General features: G+C 36.3%; 1 protein-coding gene across 1 annotated transcript in view; it reads left to right on the top strand.

The window, feature by feature from the left end:
• The window catches only part of GFRA1 (GDNF family receptor alpha 1), a 143,507-nt gene that overhangs the window by 103,020 nt on the left and 20,841 nt on the right, over positions 1-19,646 (top strand). Inside the window, 3 exon segments of the mRNA XM_013948689.2 lie at positions 3,981-4,090; positions 9,490-9,624; positions 13,676-13,854. Coding sequence (XP_013804143.2) covers positions 3,981-4,090; positions 9,490-9,624; positions 13,676-13,854 — 424 coding nt within the window.

Below are 19,646 nucleotides of genomic sequence, written 5' to 3'. Positions count from 1 at the left end.
TAGGTACAAAGTAACCCAAAATCCATACAGACAGAGAGAAAAAAATCAGTAAGAGAAGTCAACACCTGCTAGCCCAGCATTAAGGGTACTTCTTGAGGAGGCGTCACGTGTTTGGTTCATATTGCTGCTTTCTATTAGGCCACAATTTACAGCAGATCCAAAATAAAAATGCATTTTTAGAAATTTAATGCTAATTCATTACTGAGATTGTATTTTTAAATATTGCAATATGCATTTCTGTGCAGCCAATACCAAAGTTTGATTAACTAACTTTAAAGAGGTGGAACTGATAAATATCAAAGGTAATTTCAGAACATCAAAGAACTTTTATAAAACTTTGAGAATAAAAAATAGTGAAACCTAATAAATGTCGCCTACACAACAGATTGTGCTAATATAAAGTTAAATTGCCTCAAAAACTGTATGCAGATTAAACACAATTCTGCTATTAGCAAAACTTATTTGTAAGCAAAATTTGAAAGTTTTGATTTATCCTGCTGTGTATTGGAAGAACCAGTATCTTAAAGAAAACAAATTAGCATTGTTTTCCTTGTACTTTTAACTGTTACAAATGATTTTATTGGTGCTAATACAAAGCACTAGTGAATAGGAGGTTTGGAATTTTTTTCTCTTTTTCTCACACTGTTTGCTGTTTGAGCAGATTTTCGTTGAATTAGCCAATAGGATTATTCTTATTTTTTCAGTTCATGGTATACAAAATATTTAAGTAAGCTTTCTATAAGATATGCAGTTAACTCTGAGGAGATTTATCAGGGCTAAGTTAGAACTCAACTGTTTGTCCTTCAGTTTACTGAACTGCTCAGTCAAGGGCTGGAGAAAGTCCAAGACACTTAACCACAAGTTACTCCCCACAAGTTGCTTCCTGTTGAAGGAACACTAAGTTAACGTGGAATGTATATTTTTTATAGGACTAGCATCGTCTTATTGTTTCTTATAATCATCCCTAAAAGGCTTGTCTCTACTGTCTAAATGATTCTTAATACCATATGCAATATATATATATATATATATATATTTAGGAAATGAGTTTTCTGTTCCTAATTAAGCTAGTTTGTCTCTCTCTAGATAAATAGCAGTACCACTATTCTGGTATTGCTGATGGGCACACTTTCATCAGTGTCACTCTACTGGAAATGTTTGGAGCTAGACCTTCAGTGAACATTAATCAGCAGACCTTCAGTGAAATTGATGGAGTTATTTATGGAGGATGGAGGTCTGTCTCCATTTTACTTGTTGATCTTTACTGTATCACTGGTGGAAATTAATCCACACAAATATTAGGTGTAGTTAACAGCTCAAGAGAGAGCAAAAATTTTGGTAGTATGAATTTTGGATGACTCGCTAGAGATGGGGAGTGTATGAAGATGTTTAGTAATGTTTGGACCACAGCTGTCTGAGCTGTATTTGGTTTATGAAAACTTAAATGTGCAACATTGTCAGTTCATTAACTTTTATGACCACAAAAATTCTTCAGAAATTAACGCAGAAATCAAGCTGTATGCAAAAGGGATCATCAGAGAAATTCTTAGCCTCCTTAAGGGTTTACTACAGCAAATAAATTCTTTAAGCAGACTGGATAGTAAATGACTGGTGTTAATCCACACTTATCAGTCCTTAAAAACATTGAGAAAAGAAGAGTATATTACATGAACCAATGCACCTAATAATCTAACAGAGAACTGGACAATTAAAAATAATGAAATGATAGCCAAAAATGTTTTCAGGATTTTCAAGACACTGATTATATTATTTCGTCTCCGAAAGGATGTATTTGGGGTCTTTGCAAGTTTACATAAACAATGAAATTTAAATCTGAGGAACCACTGTGTTTTAGAAACACAAAAGTACTGCATGAGAGCAGTCTTGCTCTTGCTACCATGGCAAAGGTTTCATACAAGATAGATTTAATATGCTATCTTCTATCCTAAAACAGGCTTCATCTAGGTATTTGTAGAACTTTTAAAGTCCTTAGAAACCCTCCATAGTCTGTTTTCCCAGTTGCTCAGAAGGCTAGATCCCAGCAACTATCTTAATTATTGACCAAGAGAATAAATTAATATAGTGACAAAGGGGTTTCCTTGCCCAGATTCTCTTCATGGTGCTGTTTATCTCTGCCTGTTCCTTGGAATCCATCTCTTCTCAGCCTGTCACCTGGTAGGCACAGTATATATTCACCAAATAGGTAGAGATTTTAAGGAAATTTAGAATGTGTACATTTAGGATGTCTTGAAGAATCTGTGGAGAGCTTGACTTTCTAAAGCTATTAAAGGCAACTAGTACGTAGAGATGTCCAGCTCAGGGTTAAATGGTTAGATAAGGGAAGAGAAATAGTGAAATACTTACAGTTAACTGTGGTTTGGAGACAAGCACTGTTTTGCTGGTGTCAATCAGTAGAGTTAGAGAGGGATGAAACTAAAAAGAGGTCATGAGAACAGCTTGAATAAATTCAGATACAGTTTGAATACAGTCTATTTATAAGATGCTTTCTGAAACTAAGCCTTTGAACCTTTTGAAGTTTGCCTATCAGTACTTTCAGGCCAATTAATGATGTACATCCACTCCGCATCTGAGATAGGTAAAACAATAAGGCAAACAAAAATAATTAGTCTCTAGAGCATGTCAACAAATAAAGTAAATCTGTGCAAATCACTTGGTTCTACTAACTTTTGTGTTTTCGTTGCAAAAATAAAAAAGAGCATTTATATTGAGAATCTACATAATGCTAGATTGATGCTGGAAAAGCATAGATGGTATTATTCTGATTTTGAAAGGGCTTTGCCAAGATTAAATGCCTTGTCCTGAAACATCACTGTGAGTAGTTTTATTCAAGAGAATATTTTCATCCCTGTTTCACAGAGGAGGAGATTGAACTAGGGAGGCTGAATAATTTTGTTCATGGAATCAAAGGTGTAAATTACACTTTTTAAATAAATAAAAGTCATTGGTCCAAGAAGCATACAAAGCCCTAGCACAGCTGATGAGAGCAGGCCAAGATGGACAGGAGGGTTGGCCATGTGATGTGGGACCTTGATACAGGTCAGTGAAGCCTCTCAAATTTTACAGTAGATCTGAATGTAACCGTTATGTGGCCTTTAAAGTGCAAGTGAAGAGTTCCTGGCTGCTAGTTCTTGTCTTTGATTTCCAAAGTATTAATAATCTGCTAATTGTGATACCGCTTCAATCTTAGTCATAGGTAAGTAGTGATCCCTCTTCTCGGAGAGTAGGTGACAGAGGTAAGTGAAGATTGTGTGGCCATTCACTAGCAGAACTGGGTGTAGAGCTCACATTCCCTTCTTTTGAGCCCTGGGCACAATGCTGTCGACTTCTGGTAAATGGACATTTTACAAGAACAAATAGATCTCAGTACAGTTGCTCCAGGGAGCTCTGTAGATCATGCCATCTGGATCTGCCTGCAACCCCAGTTCAGCCAGCTTGTTCTGCAGGCTAATGCAGAGGATGGGTAAGCCCATTCCCTGGAAACCCAGGGCAGTACTAAAGCAGACTCAAGTCATGTAGTAAGGGGACTCTGTGAGCACAAGCATACAGTTTTGTGTAAGCAGTAAAACAGCAGATACTGTGTTCTATTCATATAGAATAACAGATTTCAGTCAGAGTTCATATCCAGGCAAAATGACCACTCTTATGATAAATTCTCTCTTTGTCTTTTCTTGGCATGAAAATGCAGAACATTTCTTTTTAGTAAAGGACGTGCATTTCCCTGTTGTTCTGTCCCTTTTGCTGTCTTTCTTTTTCCTAATGCTTTTTAGTTCTGACTGCATAAATGGATTCTGAAAAGACAGATGGGTCTTAAAAAGGGACTCTCATCAATTGAAGGGTTTCCAATATATATTTAAGGTAAAGAATATTAAGCATTGTACAAAGAGAAAAAGAGTGTAAAAGGTAAGGATGCCTGCAGGCTTGATTTTTAAAGATACTCATTTTTTCTTACCATGTTGCAGATCTCGCCTTGCAGATTTTTTCACAAACTGCCAGCCTGAGTCACGGTCTGTTAGTAGCTGTCTGAAGGAGAACTATGCTGACTGCCTCCTCGCTTACTCGGGGCTTATTGGTAAGAACACAGGGAGGGGTGGGGGCTTGATCGGTCTACAAAAACACTCAAAAAATATTTTGAAGGCCCACATGAAATAAAACCAGTGAAAGGTAATACTCTTCGTCATACTGTACAATATGATTCTAGGCAAAATTCTCCAATTGTATGGGCCTAAATGTGTGGGCCTTGTTTTACCTTACATAGATTACTGGAGTAAATTTGTAGATTGCAAGCAAATTAAGGGTAGAGGACAGGGAGAGAAAGGTGCTTGAATGTGGAAAAACAAATACAAGTTAAGCTTACAAAACAAGCCTTATTAAAGTGGTTGAATTTGGACAAGACTCAGAAATAAGAAGTTTAAAAGAGCAGAAGAAACTAGAGCTTGCTTGTTTTTGCAGCTGTCATCTCAAGGTCGAGTAAAATACTTCTTTAGGTCTTCAGGAAAAGTTTACAGGACATTTGAGGAATGCGACAATAAACCAGCTTGGTTCTTTTTCACTTCCAACTGCTGTGCTTTCCATGATCTCCTTCTGTCCCTTCTAAGTGTTTTCTGACATGCTTGTCAATGGAGGTTAACTGAGACCAGATTTATCTTCTGAAATCCTCTCCCTCTCCAATATATTTCGTTTTGCTTGCTGTCACCTGCCTGACTGTAAACTGGCACAAGGAAGCTTATAAGCAAGTCAGATTCCATACGCCACACACAGTATTTGATTCCTGAATGAGAGAGATCATCTCAGAAAGGTGAACTTGCTGTAGAGATATCATAGCTGGGCAATAAAGAATAAGCGAATGTCAAAACTCTCAAACAAATTTTTAAAAAGGCCGTCAGATAAGATGTTTTTAAGCTTACAGCCTGCACCTGCTGCAATGCAGTAATAGCCCCTTCTGTTGGGTGTGAAGGTCCTAGCTGAGCCTCTGAAGCAAATTAAAAAAATCTCTTTTGAGATAATATCCAAAATAAAATATTTCTGAAATAGGTTGTTTTTGCTAAAAAATGACTGAAAGCCATATTCACTGGCTTATTGCTATCATTTTTATTACTGTAGCATCTAAAAAGTGAGGTAAGTCCATGGAGCAACTGGCAAGATAAGGTATGATGGTTTCAAAGGGCATACTTCTGAGGTTTAACAGATCTAAAAAGTATGCAGAGGGTATAGCATATGAACAGTTATGACAGAATGTCATTTGATTCTCAAAGAATTGAATAGTCTGGAAATCTGATCTAGTCAATGAGAATAAAAACTAGCTGCTGGCAAAGAGTAACTGGTACTAATAGATACTTCTGGGTAAGAGCTGCCAATAAGTTCTTGCTGGATCTAGTAAATTTTGCTGAGGATTTTGTTGAGTACGTTTTTTTAATTTAACGTTAAGGATGAGCCAGTTCATATAGTCAGATGTTTTTGTGTTCCTGTGGATGACCATACTGCAAAACACTTTCAGACATCAAAGACATGGAATGGATCCCAGAGGAAGTGAAATCAAAAGGCGACCTAATTTTCAAAGGGAAAAATAAACAGTTTTCTTCTTTCCTATCAGTCCCCAGACACATGCCACATGATAGATGGGACCTGAGTAGTGTTACAAGAGTTTTTACCTCTTGAGAGATAATTTGATAAGTCAACAAAAGTACCAAAACAAAACTTGTGTGTTCTGAAGCAGTAAACTCCTGCTTCTGATATCAGGCTGATATAGAACTGGAGGAAATTATGTGAAGACCCATCAAATTTGTAAAAGGCTGTCTGAGATCAAAATCAGAGGTATAATCTTTCTACTGGCTGCTTAATATGTAGAAAATGTAGAAAGAAGAGATTAACAGACTTGAGGTAACAAGCTGTTACAGGTTCATTCATTCATAAGACCTCCAGGATCTCCAAGTGTTTTAATTAAGGTAAAATATAGTTCATTAAGATCAAATATTTTTTTCATTTAGTCTTTTCATTAAAGGTAACAAAAATTGTACCTCCACAGAGTTTATTCAGGAAAATGAAGTTTCTCTATGGAAGGATGTGATTCTGTTGTCACATACACTGATGTAAATTGGAGTTAACTTCAGTGAACTTAGTAGACTCCCTCCTGAAACAAATGACATAAGTGTGAGTAGAGTCAGGCACAGTTTTTGTAGGTGAGGTGCTATACCAGTAAAATGGAGAACAGACTATATAGTGTGTTTTAAAGTTTGCATCAGGGTGTTGTATACATAATTTTAGAGATATTTTATTTTACAGGAATTTTGAAAAACTTAGTGCATTACTTTTGGCTCCTTATTATAGTCAAAAAGATCAATTAATATTTTTAAATGATATCATGTAAAGGGAAAAGATAAAGATTATTAAATGTAAAATAAAACAGGAGATACCCATGTTTGAGACCCTGTGCAGTGGTTAGACCCTGTGCAATGGTTACAGCCTAGTTAAGCTATCTGGACCTGTCTGCACTCCCACATCAATTTGGTATTGCTGTAACTGATGACTTAAAATATCCTTTAACATTCATTTGCAGACAAATTTTCAAAGTTTCAGCAAAATCCATCCAATTGCCCTGGAATTCTGTGGAATTTCTTGAGAATTTGTGTGAATAAACTGGAATTGCAGAACAGGGTGCATACTTCTCAATCCTGTACCCAGTGTTTAGGACTGGATCCAATGGTTTCTATGATAATGCTCACTTGCTAAGCTATTTTCTACCTCCAACCTGCAAAAGGACTGCCTGCTCTGCTGGCTTTCTTGTTATTCAGGTCTTGGTGCTCGCTGCATTTGACAGCCTTTGCTGGTCTTTGGCCAATTCCTGTCATTGGATTTCATTTGTTCAGTGTCACATGAGGGTCAAAGGAACTTCAGTCACTTGCCCTCCTTCCTGGACCCACCATCCATCTCCTCATTCTTAACTGATCCTAGTCTGAGCAACCTCTTAGCTGTGTTCAGGTCAAATCTGCTTTTGACTAAAATACGGAGACCTGACTGCCTACTATTGAGACCACTAGGTAACTATTTGATATAGGGAACACAATAAACCTAGTATCGCCCACTATGGGCGACCACTATGCCACCCACTATGGTTTCTCTGATTTGTTAGTATCCTTCAGCCAGATTTCCAAGATGCTAGCTAGTGGGGAAACACACACACACACACACACACACACACACACGGCAAAAAAAAAGAAAAACCACCCCAGGAAACCAAGCATATAATCCGCTTGGGTTCACGTCTGCCCCCAGGTTTAAATGACACTGATTTTCTGCTAGCTGCTCTTTCAGCCACTGTGTTTTAGCTACATGTAGTTTGTGTGCTGTATGTGCACATTCCTTGTCCTGTCTTTTCTGTATTCATCAACCTTAAATTGTAGCTTGGTGTCTCTTACACTTTTAGTCTCTCTCTAGACCCATTTTGATGACCTTACTACCTCTTTGGGATAAGAAGATCTTACCTTAGTGACCTTTTTAGCTTCCTCAATACCTTTCTGTTTTCTTAAACCTTCACTAAGTATTTGCTACTTAGCCTTTTTTTTTTTTTTTTAATTTACTGTTTTCTTTCCATTGGCAAAATCCTCTTGCTTTTCATTTTACCTCACTTGTTTCTTTTCAAGTCATGAGTGTCACATCGTTGAAATAATGTGCTGAACCATCAAACAAATAATGGATATTTATTTTCATTTGTTTTATTTTAATTTAACAGCATTCTTATTCTTATTTATCTACTGTCAAGTTTTCATTAGTGGTGCAAGTGATATTTGCCTATTTTACTAAATTCTTCACCTCCATTTAATAAATTTTCGACTGTGCTGTTTACTCATGTGCTGATCTCATGTAGAATTTGAGCAATTATTACTGGAACTATCTGTTAAAATTTGCAAGTACATAAAGCTATGGGATAGCATTCTAATTTAATAATACCCCAAAACAAGACAAAAGATTCTTTTGCTGACTGCATTTGCATTACCTTTATTCTGACATACATTTTTGCCTTTCTCAGGCCAGCCCTTACTGTCTGTTCTCCTTTGTCTCCCACCTCATGTATGAAAAGATTGCATGTTGATTTGTTCAGTTCCCAGTGGTGCTTGGTGACTGAAAGGCTATTTGACATCATTCTGTGATTTCTGTTATTTCTAGTGTTTCTTCTTTTAGCTTGGTGTTGGATAGGCCTTTCCCTAGTGGTGTTAAAGACTCTTGAGCCCTAGACCTATGGACAAAATTTTCTCTTCTAGCGTACACTTTGGGTCTCTAATATTTATCCTTCATCCAGTCCATCTTCCTAATGACTACTTTGATATCAGGTTCGAGGAGATGCAATCACACTTCCTCTTGGTATATGGCCTGTCCTAGAACTGTAGATTACCAAGTGAGGAACTTGTTTCCTGAAAATGCTGTCCTCAATGCACTTCTGGAATAGCTGCCCCTTTCTGTTTACTTTTTCCTGCTTGATGAGACAAATAAAATAAAGTCCTTAGGGGAATTTGAAATCACTGGTCTATCAGGGCAACGTCTTCAGTGACACCAGTGGTTTGATTAAGTGCTGATCATGTAACAGCTATCTGATCTAGATCAGTGGTGAGCACTACCTATATTTCTTTTTGGACACAGAACTCATTCTTTGGTTTCATCCAATTCTTGATAGACTTGAGTTGTCATATGAATGTGAGAGTATTTACCCTAGGATTTGTTAGATTTAGAAAAAACCTGCTGTTGTAAGTTGCTGACAGTTGCACTTAAGAAGTAGTGACACTAAAAGCAAGAATAATAGTAATTTATTACCTGCAAAAAATCTCCTGTACCTTTTTACACATGCTGATTATCTTTTTGCTTTGTTCATCACCATAACCTGTTCAAGATGTATTAGGACTCTTCTCAGTATGGCTAGTAGTCTACTTGTTCATGTGTTTCAGAACTGTTTTTTCAGGCTGGCTGCAGACTCAGAGAGGAGGCTCAGGTCTAGAGGTTTAGTTTCAACCATTTATTTGCCACTAGAAAAAAAATGAGAAAAAAAACAAGCAACGAAGAAAAATGGGTGCTAATATTCAGCGTGACTCTCAGGATGCAAGTCAACATGTGATTGCTTTGACAGCAAAGCTCTTTTAAGAGGTTCCTATCCCCTTCCAATCCTTCCAACGCCTGTGCCACAATTTTCTGCTTCTCAATCCTGCTGATGCAGCTCTATATAGTACTGCAGTATAAACCTGTCCAGATAAACCCTCCTTCCTTTTCAGCAGAAGCAAATGGGTTTACAGGACTGGGGGTCAGATGGCAGAGGGAGCCAGGAACTTTTTAAGTCCACATTTTAGAGCCCTACCATTGGTCTGTATTGTGATTACAGCTCTGAATACATGACTTACCAATTGTTGTTTCTTACCTTCTTAGTATGGAAAGAATATTTCATTACAAAGATTACTCACAGTACTGTGCTTTACTGTTTAATAATAGGCACAGTGATGACACCAAACTACATAGACTCGAGTAGTCTCAGCGTTGCCCCGTGGTGTGACTGCAGCAACAGTGGTAATGACATAGACGAATGCCAGAAATTTCTGAATTTTTTCCAGGACAACACATGCCTTAGTGAGTATAAAATTATAATATGTCTTTAAATGTGTTTTATTGTGTTCTTCTGGAATCGTTTTACCATTTAAGTATGTCGTGATACATCAAGAAAATCTCTCTGCATTTTATAAACATGGTTCTGCTGTAGGTATAAGAACTAGAATTAAAAGAGCTTGAGCAAATATGCCTGATTCTATGGTTGATGTTTAAGACTGCAAACATGAGAAGCTATTTGAAAAAATTCCAAATAACAAAGGTATATCATATAGAAAAATGTTACATCACAGATCATGTTTTAACCCTAGCAGTCAGGGAGCATCTGTACCAAAAAATTGAAGCACCTGAGGGGCTTGTGTACAGTTTAAGAACTTCATATAAAAGAGACGTAGTTTATGAAGGATTTGCTGTAGGTAAGTATAAATTGGATTGTGTGTGTAATTTATGGCCAAGCTTAAATTTTTTTTAGGCTACTTGATCTCAAGTGCCTGTTTTCAATGTATCTTGATGGTACCTGTTTTCAAGATTTTGTTAACTTATTGATTTTTTTTTTCGGTCAAACTCACTTCCAAATTAGAGGCTATTATAAATTTCAGAATGGTTCAGTGGAGTCGATTTTGGCAGGTTCTCTTTTCAAATTTCCTGTCTGCCTGGAGCAGCTTAATTGGATGATGTGGAGTGTGCACCAGAGTTTTAATTTCAGATAAATGAGACCAAAAGATCTTGGCTTCCCTAGCCCAGCAGAACAAAAGTTGAAAGGGTACATGATTGTCCTCTGAAATTATATTAGAGGGGCAAGCAAAGGGAGGGAAGAGAATTACTTAAGCTGTAGGACAATGTTGGCATAAGATCAAAAAGGGAGATACTGGCCACACATATTTAGGCTTGAAATTGGAAAATTTTTAACCATCACTGTAAAGTTGCCAAAAAGGCTTCCAACAGGAGTTTTGAGAGGAAAAATTCTTACTGTTTTAAAAGTCAGGCTTCATCAGGTTATGAGAAGAATCATACATTGTTGCTCTTTGCAAAAATAGAGAATGAACTCAATGATCAAGAATGTCCCATCCAGTCCTGTATACTTGTGTTACTGCTAATGCAGGGTTCGGTCTGCATTTTAGGACGGAGTCTAAAAATCTCTGCTCATAGTTTCTCAGCAAGCAGCACTTTTGTTAAAACGTGGTGAGCTGTGTGGACAAAAAGTGAGTGACCTGAATTGCCATTTTATTTAGTAAGCTTTGGAAGTCTGAAAGAATTAATAAAGATCATTTAATTAAAAAAAAAAAAAATTCAGGCTGTGATTTTATAAAAGAACAGTTAAGAATATAGCATCAGACTTCCTTCAAACCTAACAGTGCTACCTTGTGTATATAGTGTTATACTTCAGATTTCATTCATTTGTGAATGTATTAATTGCTATAATGCTACAGATTCCCTTTAGACCTTAAAGACAAACCGATCCTTTGTCCTCTCTTTTGTTGCTTTAATGAAGACAAATCAATGACTTTAGAGGTCACTGCGAGACAAATTATAGTCCTCTTAGCTGTGAGAGACCTCTTATTCATGATGAAATTAAAGGTGTTTCTGGTTTAATAAAATGTTCTTTCCTTCACAGAGAAGGGGAAAAGTTCAAATTTTTTTGTTATTGTTGTCATTAATAGCCTTTCAGTGCCTGGAAAAGATGGCATTTGTTTATTGGCTGAGGAATTAAAATACCCCCTCCTTTTTTTTGACAAAAAAAAAAATTCCTTTTCCACATGGGATGAAACTGACACCTTTGGGAATTTCTTGTTGCTCTTTTTTGCTAGAATCTTCTTCATCTTCAGACTAGGAAGTAAACCAGTGATTTAGGGCATTTACAGAAAATGTGGAAAACCTAGCTTAAATATTTATTCCAAGAGTTATTTGGTTATTTATGTGAAGTGGAACAGCTCAGACAACAGACACCTGCACTCTAGACTAGACTATAGCCTGAGGGTTAGGGGACTCAGAAAGCAGGAGACCCAGGAGCCTACTGTGCCTGATGTGGGGCTGGAATATGAACCTGAGCCTCCCATGTCCCACGTAAACACCTGAAATCTTGGCCTTTCTTGCATCTCTGTATGCTGTTGCCCAGAAATTCCACTCTAGAGTAGAAAAGCCTTTTGCAACAGAAGTTAAGTTGAAACTGGAGTTGAAATTTTGCTTTTGAAAGGTTGATGTGAAAATACTAGCGAAAATTCCAGTTTGTTTTAGTGACTAGTCCCAATAAAGTTAAATATGGTACTGAGGCACCTGGCTTTTCTATATACATGTGTTTGAAAATGTGTGTCTATGTGGGCTTGCAGAAAATGGGTCTTATCTCAGAACTGTGAAAGTGATTCAATTTTGCAGCTAAAAATCCAGATTAATAGGGCACAAATAAAATACACTCCACCCTAAAATTTGGGATTGTGTATTACCTTGCTTATACTTTTTTCCTGTTTATTCAAAGATGCAAGTTTACTGAAAATATTACTGTAATCCTAATTACTGCCTCTACAAGTATGGTTTGGTGCCCTTCAAATTCTGGAAATCCATCTTAAGATTTTATTTTAGTTACTCCAAAAGCAAATGACTTGACAATGTGTTCAGTTTTCAGTTATTCTAATCCCTATAGCCTGATCCTACAAATTTTTGCATACTCTAGAATTCCTGCTGAACTGAATTGGAGTCAAGATAATTAAGTGGTTTTTGAAGGATTTGTTCACACCTGCTTTATACTGCAGTTGGTAGAAAGAATTGGCAAGTGGAAGGAAAAACATAAAGCAATGAGTTAACAGAGAGTATTGAAAGAGCCCTTCATTAGAGCAGTTAGACATCTGAAGCATGTTTTTGCAGTCATATGGTGTTTTGGGGGTATATATGAGGAATGTGTTTAAAAAAATTTATGGCAATATGGGACCACTGAAGACATAATTAAAGATGGCTAATTACAAAACCATTTCTGTTTAGAAAGGTGGAAGGACTGCATATATTTTTGTGATTCTTACAATAATGGAAACAGTTAGCGGTTAATTTAGGAAGGCATTCAGACACTTATGAATACTTTGAGTGGAATATATTGCTTTATATGTTGCCTTTTTTAGGTAAAACCAGTAAAAATATCACTCTATTCTTCCCACTTTGTCTCCATCAAGCTAACTAATTGTGGTGCCTTTTATAAATCCATCTCTGTGCTTGTTGGAGTTCTAAGAACTAGTATTAGAATAAAGTACATCTTTCTAAAATGAGAATTAAATGTAAATTATTTTATAAGGCAAGGAATGCCAATGAGAAGTAGTATTAATAACTTCCACATATTAGTCCCCAGTGAAATTGTTTGATTTCTTATACAATGAATTTGAAATAAGAAATCCCTAAATCCATGTTGAATCCCCAAAGACCTGATTAAAAACTATTTCTCTATTTGTTTATAAAAAAGCAACCAATTTACTCTTGCTATAAACACATTCTTTAATCCCATGAAACTGTGAAAACTTTTTAGCTTTTATATTCCAAAGTTTTAGTTGAAGCATGCTTCCCTGACCTAATTATGCAGGTTTTGATTAAAAATTTTAAGGAAAAGATTGTCTTAGTTAAACCATTTTGTAGTTATGGACATATTGGTTTAATACAACAAGCTGTAGAAACTGATATGTTGCCTACTCTCTGTTTGTAGTTTGCTATGTAACATCACCTGTCTGAATTAGGACATAACATTCAAGCTAAATTTTAAATCTCAATAGTAAATTTTTTAGGCTTTTAGATGGTAGCAAACATGATTACAGTAAGTTTTATAGGTTCTGTCAGGAATGACTGAGAATATTGCACAGAAGATGCCATATCTGATTAGGTATGTTATTATTAATTTTGAATCCTCTTAGTTCATGTTTCTGATGTGTCAAAAATTAATTTACTTTTCTAAATAAAAATTGAATTTCTATATATCAACGTTTTCCATGGAAGAACAATATTCCATTTACCTGTACTCTTTAGCATTGATTTAAAAAAAATATCAGTTCTGCTTTCTACCATTTGTTTATAAGTTGAAATTCATCCGTAATGTATTTTTCAGAAAATGCAATTCAGGCCTTTGGCAATGGTACTGATGTGAATGTGTGGCAGCCAATCCTACCTGTACAGACCACTACAGCCACAACTACAACAGCTTCCAGACTTAAAAGTATGGGTTCAGAGACCACCAACAATGAAATACCAACCCACAATGATTCTCCAGCATGTGCAAACTTGCAGGTGAGAGAGCCTTGTAATTGCTGCAGTGCATAAAAGGAAATTGTTCGTAGATTCATATATAGAGTCATCTGCTGTTGCATGAATAGATATCCACTTTGGTTAAAATATCTGTTTATTCTGACATTGTAGTTACAAGCTTGATACATTGTAAAATATCAGACTCATATTTTAGGTAAAATAACATGCATATTTTAGAGTGGATTGCATTGGCTCCATGGCTCAGAAACAGGGCATTGGATTTATTCTGTTATCACAGTTTTGGATATGAACATGGCACTCTCCAAACCAGTGAGGGTCTGCCAGTGTAGGTCGGATGAAATTAATCCCCTGCATAATCCAAATTCAAAGATAAGTCTTAATGTGAGCTAGCATGTCGTGTTGCCTTCTTCCAGCTATTTCGTTATGTTAGTGCAAATAGACTTATTTATTTAGGCTGAGTAGGTGTAGATATTGGGGAATATGGGATGCTACAAACTACATGGTGCGGAAACTAGACAAAGATACAAGCTGTGCTGGTTCAGGTACTCTGTTGAATTGGACTCAAAGTCTTGATGAAGTTTTGGCCGATGGATGCAGCCATATTCTTTGGCACTTCAGTCAGCCAGTTCATGATATGTCATCAATTCTGGTTATTAAAGAAGCTAGCCACTTGCTAGGCAGTATATGCAGCTCTTAGAAAGCCTGGAGAATTTGGGCAGGAGAGAATTACAAAATCTAGGCAGGAAAGAGCATGAGGAAAAAGGAAGTGTAAACTGAAAGCATCTCTAGGCCCGAAGATTGTAGAAATCCTGTATTATAAAAATTTCTGGTGATTTAAAATTACCAAATTAGGTCTGGGTAGATCAGTCTGGCCCATTTTTAGTTGTATCCTTACAGAAGGACAATTGCTATATGGTACTAATGAAAGTCTCAAAGTTCAAGGTTTAAAAGTTTCATCTGGTATGAAGATGCCTTTATCTTCGATTCACATACACTTCCACACTCATCGTCTTCTTATGAGATAACATTCACATTTCACTTGCTTATAAAACATTTGATTCTGTACTTTAGATGTTAAACAGTATCAGAGTTTCCACATTCACTTCAAGAGATAGTTCATATATCTCAGAAATGTATTTCACTTCTTAATTTTTCCTTCACCACTCTCTCATCTTAATCCTTTTTTTTGTTTTCATTTACTTTGCATACCACATTGGCAAATTTCATATGAATTAACACTCCCCACTGGCATTACTGAGTCTCAAGTATATGGGTTTAGTGATAGATGGTGTTGAGTTTAGGTTGTTTAATTTTGATTCTATTTTTGCATAACTGTACACTCATTATTAGTTAAGCTTTGTATGCTATTGAGAAGAGAGTGATAGTTGTAGGCATACATGCATATTTCCATATGCAGTAGTCATTTAACTAGAAAAAAATAGGCTAAAAGAAATTTAATCTTTTAAAGCTGGAACTTGGAACATCTTGTATTTAAAGCAAGAACTTGACGGGATATTATTGATTCGCTTCATGTTATATTAAAAAGTTGTTTTATGGCAGAAATCATGTTTGCCTCCAGTGTTTGTACAGTCCCTTGTAGAATAAGGCCTCCAGATGCTACCAAAGTACGCACAATAAATAATGAACTGAAGAAATGATAAGGAATCACAAATCCCATTGGTTTCCATTTGACTTGCAAATGTTCCCCAGCCCTGAATATATGTCCGAGTGTTTTGAAAATGAATGAAATTCTTTCCCTGTCCTCCCCACCTTACTCCTGATGCTCTGACATTTTAAAGTCACATCCCATACCAGTTTGTCAAACTTCAAATGTATCCCTTATATACTTGATCAGTAATGACGCAAGAAGTAAAGGATCTCTTGGGAAAACAACTTGGTTTAAATAAATGATCTGCTGGTTTGCAGAAGCTGTAGAGATGTCTGCACTGAAAGGTCACCAAAGTTATGTGAATCAAGCAGTTTTATTCTTGTGAAATACAACATGCTGGTGCTAGCTACTTCCCTGTGTCAGAACTGGAACAAAAAGAACAAAGCTTTTATATTTTATTGCATTTTTCAAAAAATAACTTACAAATTGAGCCAAACCAAGCTCTCTTCCTCCCCTTTTTTAAAAAGAGAGTCCTGTGCTTGTTGGACAGTATGGCGCCACTTTGCATGTGAAACTTAAACCTCAGTTCAAATTTTACAAAAGAACTGGAGGCATTCATATCGCACTTGGACAAACATATTCATTCCAAGACTTTCCTCCCATGAAAAATATGCCTTTGTAGTATTTTCAAAACATGCACTTGTGCTACCAAAAACAATCTGAAGGGCTTTGTTATACACTTAGCATTTGAGCTGAAATATTTCAAAATGGGAATATAGCCTAAATATTGTGAAAAGTAGAATTAAAAGCATTTGCTTCAGTACAAAAAGACAGTGACAGACAGGGCAGAAGAAAGTTATCATTGAGGTGGTTCAAGGCTGCCTATCGTAGTTAGTAGATTTGAAAAATACAGTAAGTAGGAAAGAGCAGGAAGTGATTGATGAGTATAAATAGCCGTAGAAATGAACAAATACTAACCTCCTGAGGTAGTAAAATACAGGGCATTAACTAATCTGCCAAGAGTGTCACCGGCTGAGTGATTTTTGATACATTTTTTTCTGGCTTGTTCAGAACAGTCATATGAAAAGCATAAACACACTACGAAAGAATACACTAATGGTTTTGTCATTGTGCTGTGTTCTCTTGCATGCCTGGGAATCTGGAAGGGTTATGAGTGCTTAAAGAAAACGCTTGCTGTTCATCAGAATTCAGTATTTATTTCAAATACCTGTTGAAGGACTTCTACATCATTTTTGCTTCCGTGATACCATTTAGAAGTTGGTTTTCATTTAAAATTACCATTGTTACAAGCATTTTGTAGGTTCTCCTATTATGGCGGTATTTTTCCTATTTCACATTGGTGCAGAGATATGTTGATTTCTGATATATGCTTATTTTGTGTTTACATATGCATTACTTTCTGTAATATAATATACTCTTATTTCTATCCCCAAATTAAATCAGCACTCCATCTTCTCCAGGAAGATGATTAACTTCAAGAAGCGTCTTATAAACTCTTTTATAAATTTTTATAAACCTTTAAGAAAGTTTGCTAATGACAGGCAAAGAGTAAATAATGGTTAGATTTATATGAAATGCTAAATTCAAATATTTTTTAAGATGCTAAACACCATGCAAAGGATGATCAGCAACATATAAAAATAATTGGTAAGCTATGTTGTACAAAAAGAAAGAAGGAAAAAGGGTGAATACCAACGTCATCCTTATACAGACAGATTTTATTAAGCAATTGTCATCCCTATCTTTTCTCTGATAACTGTACTCTAATGCTTTCTATTTAACTGACATTTTGTTTCTCCTTCATTCTCAATCATAACTCATGTTCAGCACTCCAACCCCAAAAGATTATGGTGCTTCAGTCTTGCATTCTACCACCACTGCTTGATCCATCGTGTTGAATTATTTGAAAAGGACAAAAGGATGAGTTTGACTTGTACTCCCCAAAGTATTCTTCAAGAAAACTGCTGTTTCTATATTTAGGAGAGGTGAAGGGAACTGAAATATCATAATAATATAAAATTCAAATGATAGATTAGAGTAGATTAGACCAAATGTTACTACAACATCATCATAGATAAATAAAAAATGCAGACTTTTTAACAGGATTTGCTATAATAGTGTAGAGGACATTTTGCACAAGACTCAAAATGATAGAAATTGCTGTGATTAAGGACATTTAAATCTGACTTTGTGCATCAAAATCTATCAGCTCCCTAGCTAGTTCTGTTCTTTCTCTTATCACATTTATTATAAGTGTCTTGATCTAGTAAAACTTAATTCAGCATTGAGGGAATTTAAGATTTCTTTGCTTCTGAAGAAGTGTGGGCAGTGGGCACAGATATAACTGAGATGCATGGCCCTTTATACTGAAGGCAGATACTTCGCAGTCAAGTCCAGAATGTGAATATTTTTGTATTCTCAGCAGAAAAAAAAAAAAAGAGAGAGATAGGAATTAAAATGCACAGGTATTTTGTGGAGTACAAGAAGCAAAAAAAAAAATTTAGAAACGTAGATAAGTGAATTCTTTCTATTTGCTTGTATGATTTGTGAGTCTTTAGAATACAAGTAGATCATATTTCAAACTGTTCTTTTCAGAAATCTTTTTTTTTCCTTCATCAGAAGAAAGCTGGGGTTCCCACAAATTCACATAATTTCAGAACTTTAAGGACTTCAAGAAAAATCGGTTATGACAAGTCTTAGGACAAAAACAGGAGACAGGACTCAGTTCTCTGAGGAGACAAGGACTTAAATGTGGTTCACAGATTGAAAATGTCTGTGCTTTTAGCTTGCTGTAGGTTTAAGTGTTGCAGATCCTCAGCGCTGGGTAAGGATCTGCTAATCCTGTGTTTGAAATACTGTCTATAATTACTTAATGTAGCTACCTGTGTGCTAAATATTATTATTATAAATCAATATGTAGGTGTTAGGAGAGGCTTAAAAGCTTCGATGTAATGGTCTGAGGATCAAGTCACAGCAGGGGTAGAGCTTCATGGATTGGTAATTGGGTGGTGGGTGAACATAAATAGGAAACACAGGAAGCATGTAGGTGTTCTGTTGATTAAGGACTAGTACAATTGCTGAAACAGTACTCTGGAATAAAGACAAAGTGAACTTTATAGCACCAGTATTAGCTATTCCATGTGGCTGGCACCCTCTTTCCCTGCTCCCTTCACTTAGCCTGTGATCTTTCTGTTTCTTTTGCATTTTGCAGAAAACAAGTGCTCTCCTTTCAAATGCCCTGCCAGGTCTGTCCCTCAGGAGGACTCTTATTTGGGCATCTTCCACCAGACATTGCTCCTATTCAGAAAGTTTCAGTCTGGGGCAAAAGAATAGCAGGAATATAAAACACCCATTGCTGTGCCAGAACAAATTAAAAAAAAAAACCAACCCCAAAACAAAAAAAAACCAAAATTAGAATATTGATTAGATGTTTCATATGAGAAGATTTAAATTTACCTCCCTTTTTTCCAGGATTAGTTGACATAATGGGGACAGCCTGCTGGCACAAATGATTTACAGAATACCTATTGGCAGCTTTTCTTCTAAAAAATCAACATTTTTTAATTTACCTCAGCAACACTTCTGTATTACCTAAAGAAGTCTTGTGTGCTTTGCATTTTCAGATTAATATCTGACAGCTAGGGATAATTTAAAGTTTCATCTTTAGTCTTACCCTTCTAATTCGGGGACCACTGAACTAAATCCTGTGTTTCACCAAACTTGAGACTGCTTTGTCCATTGACATTGATTCCAGTGAAGTTAATCTTCATTTGCTTCAGCACTATGGCAGAGTGCATCCTAAGAAAATGTGCTCTGAGGAGAATAAGGTTCCCCATGACTGTGTGTAATGCACACTTCTTGCACCTTCCAGACACAACTGAAGAAAGTTAGGTGCAATAAGAGGTGGGTGGGTCTAGGTTCTCAGGCTGTACAGCCAGTGTCTTGGAGTTTCCAGGTGTGAAAGCCATCAGCAGTCCTCCTGCATTGCTGTTTCAAACAGGGAACTTCAGTGGCAAAAAGCTGGTTTGCAATGAACATATACATACATCTGTATTATGGTATGATGACTGCTCCTGCTCGGAACAAGACTGCACTTGTGTGCTGCGCTGCCTTTGCCAAAGAGTTTCAGGACCACACAAGATGGATCATTTTCAAGCTTGTTGAAATCCTGCTGAAGTTAAGA

The sequence above is a fragment of the Apteryx mantelli genome, chromosome 7 (genome assembly GCF_036417845.1).
Source record: "Apteryx mantelli isolate bAptMan1 chromosome 7, bAptMan1.hap1, whole genome shotgun sequence".
In the NCBI taxonomy this organism is placed as follows: Eukaryota; Metazoa; Chordata; class Aves; order Apterygiformes; family Apterygidae; genus Apteryx; species Apteryx mantelli.
The sequence above is the reverse complement of the archived record's forward strand: the minus strand, read 5'-3'. Positions and strand labels throughout refer to the sequence as shown.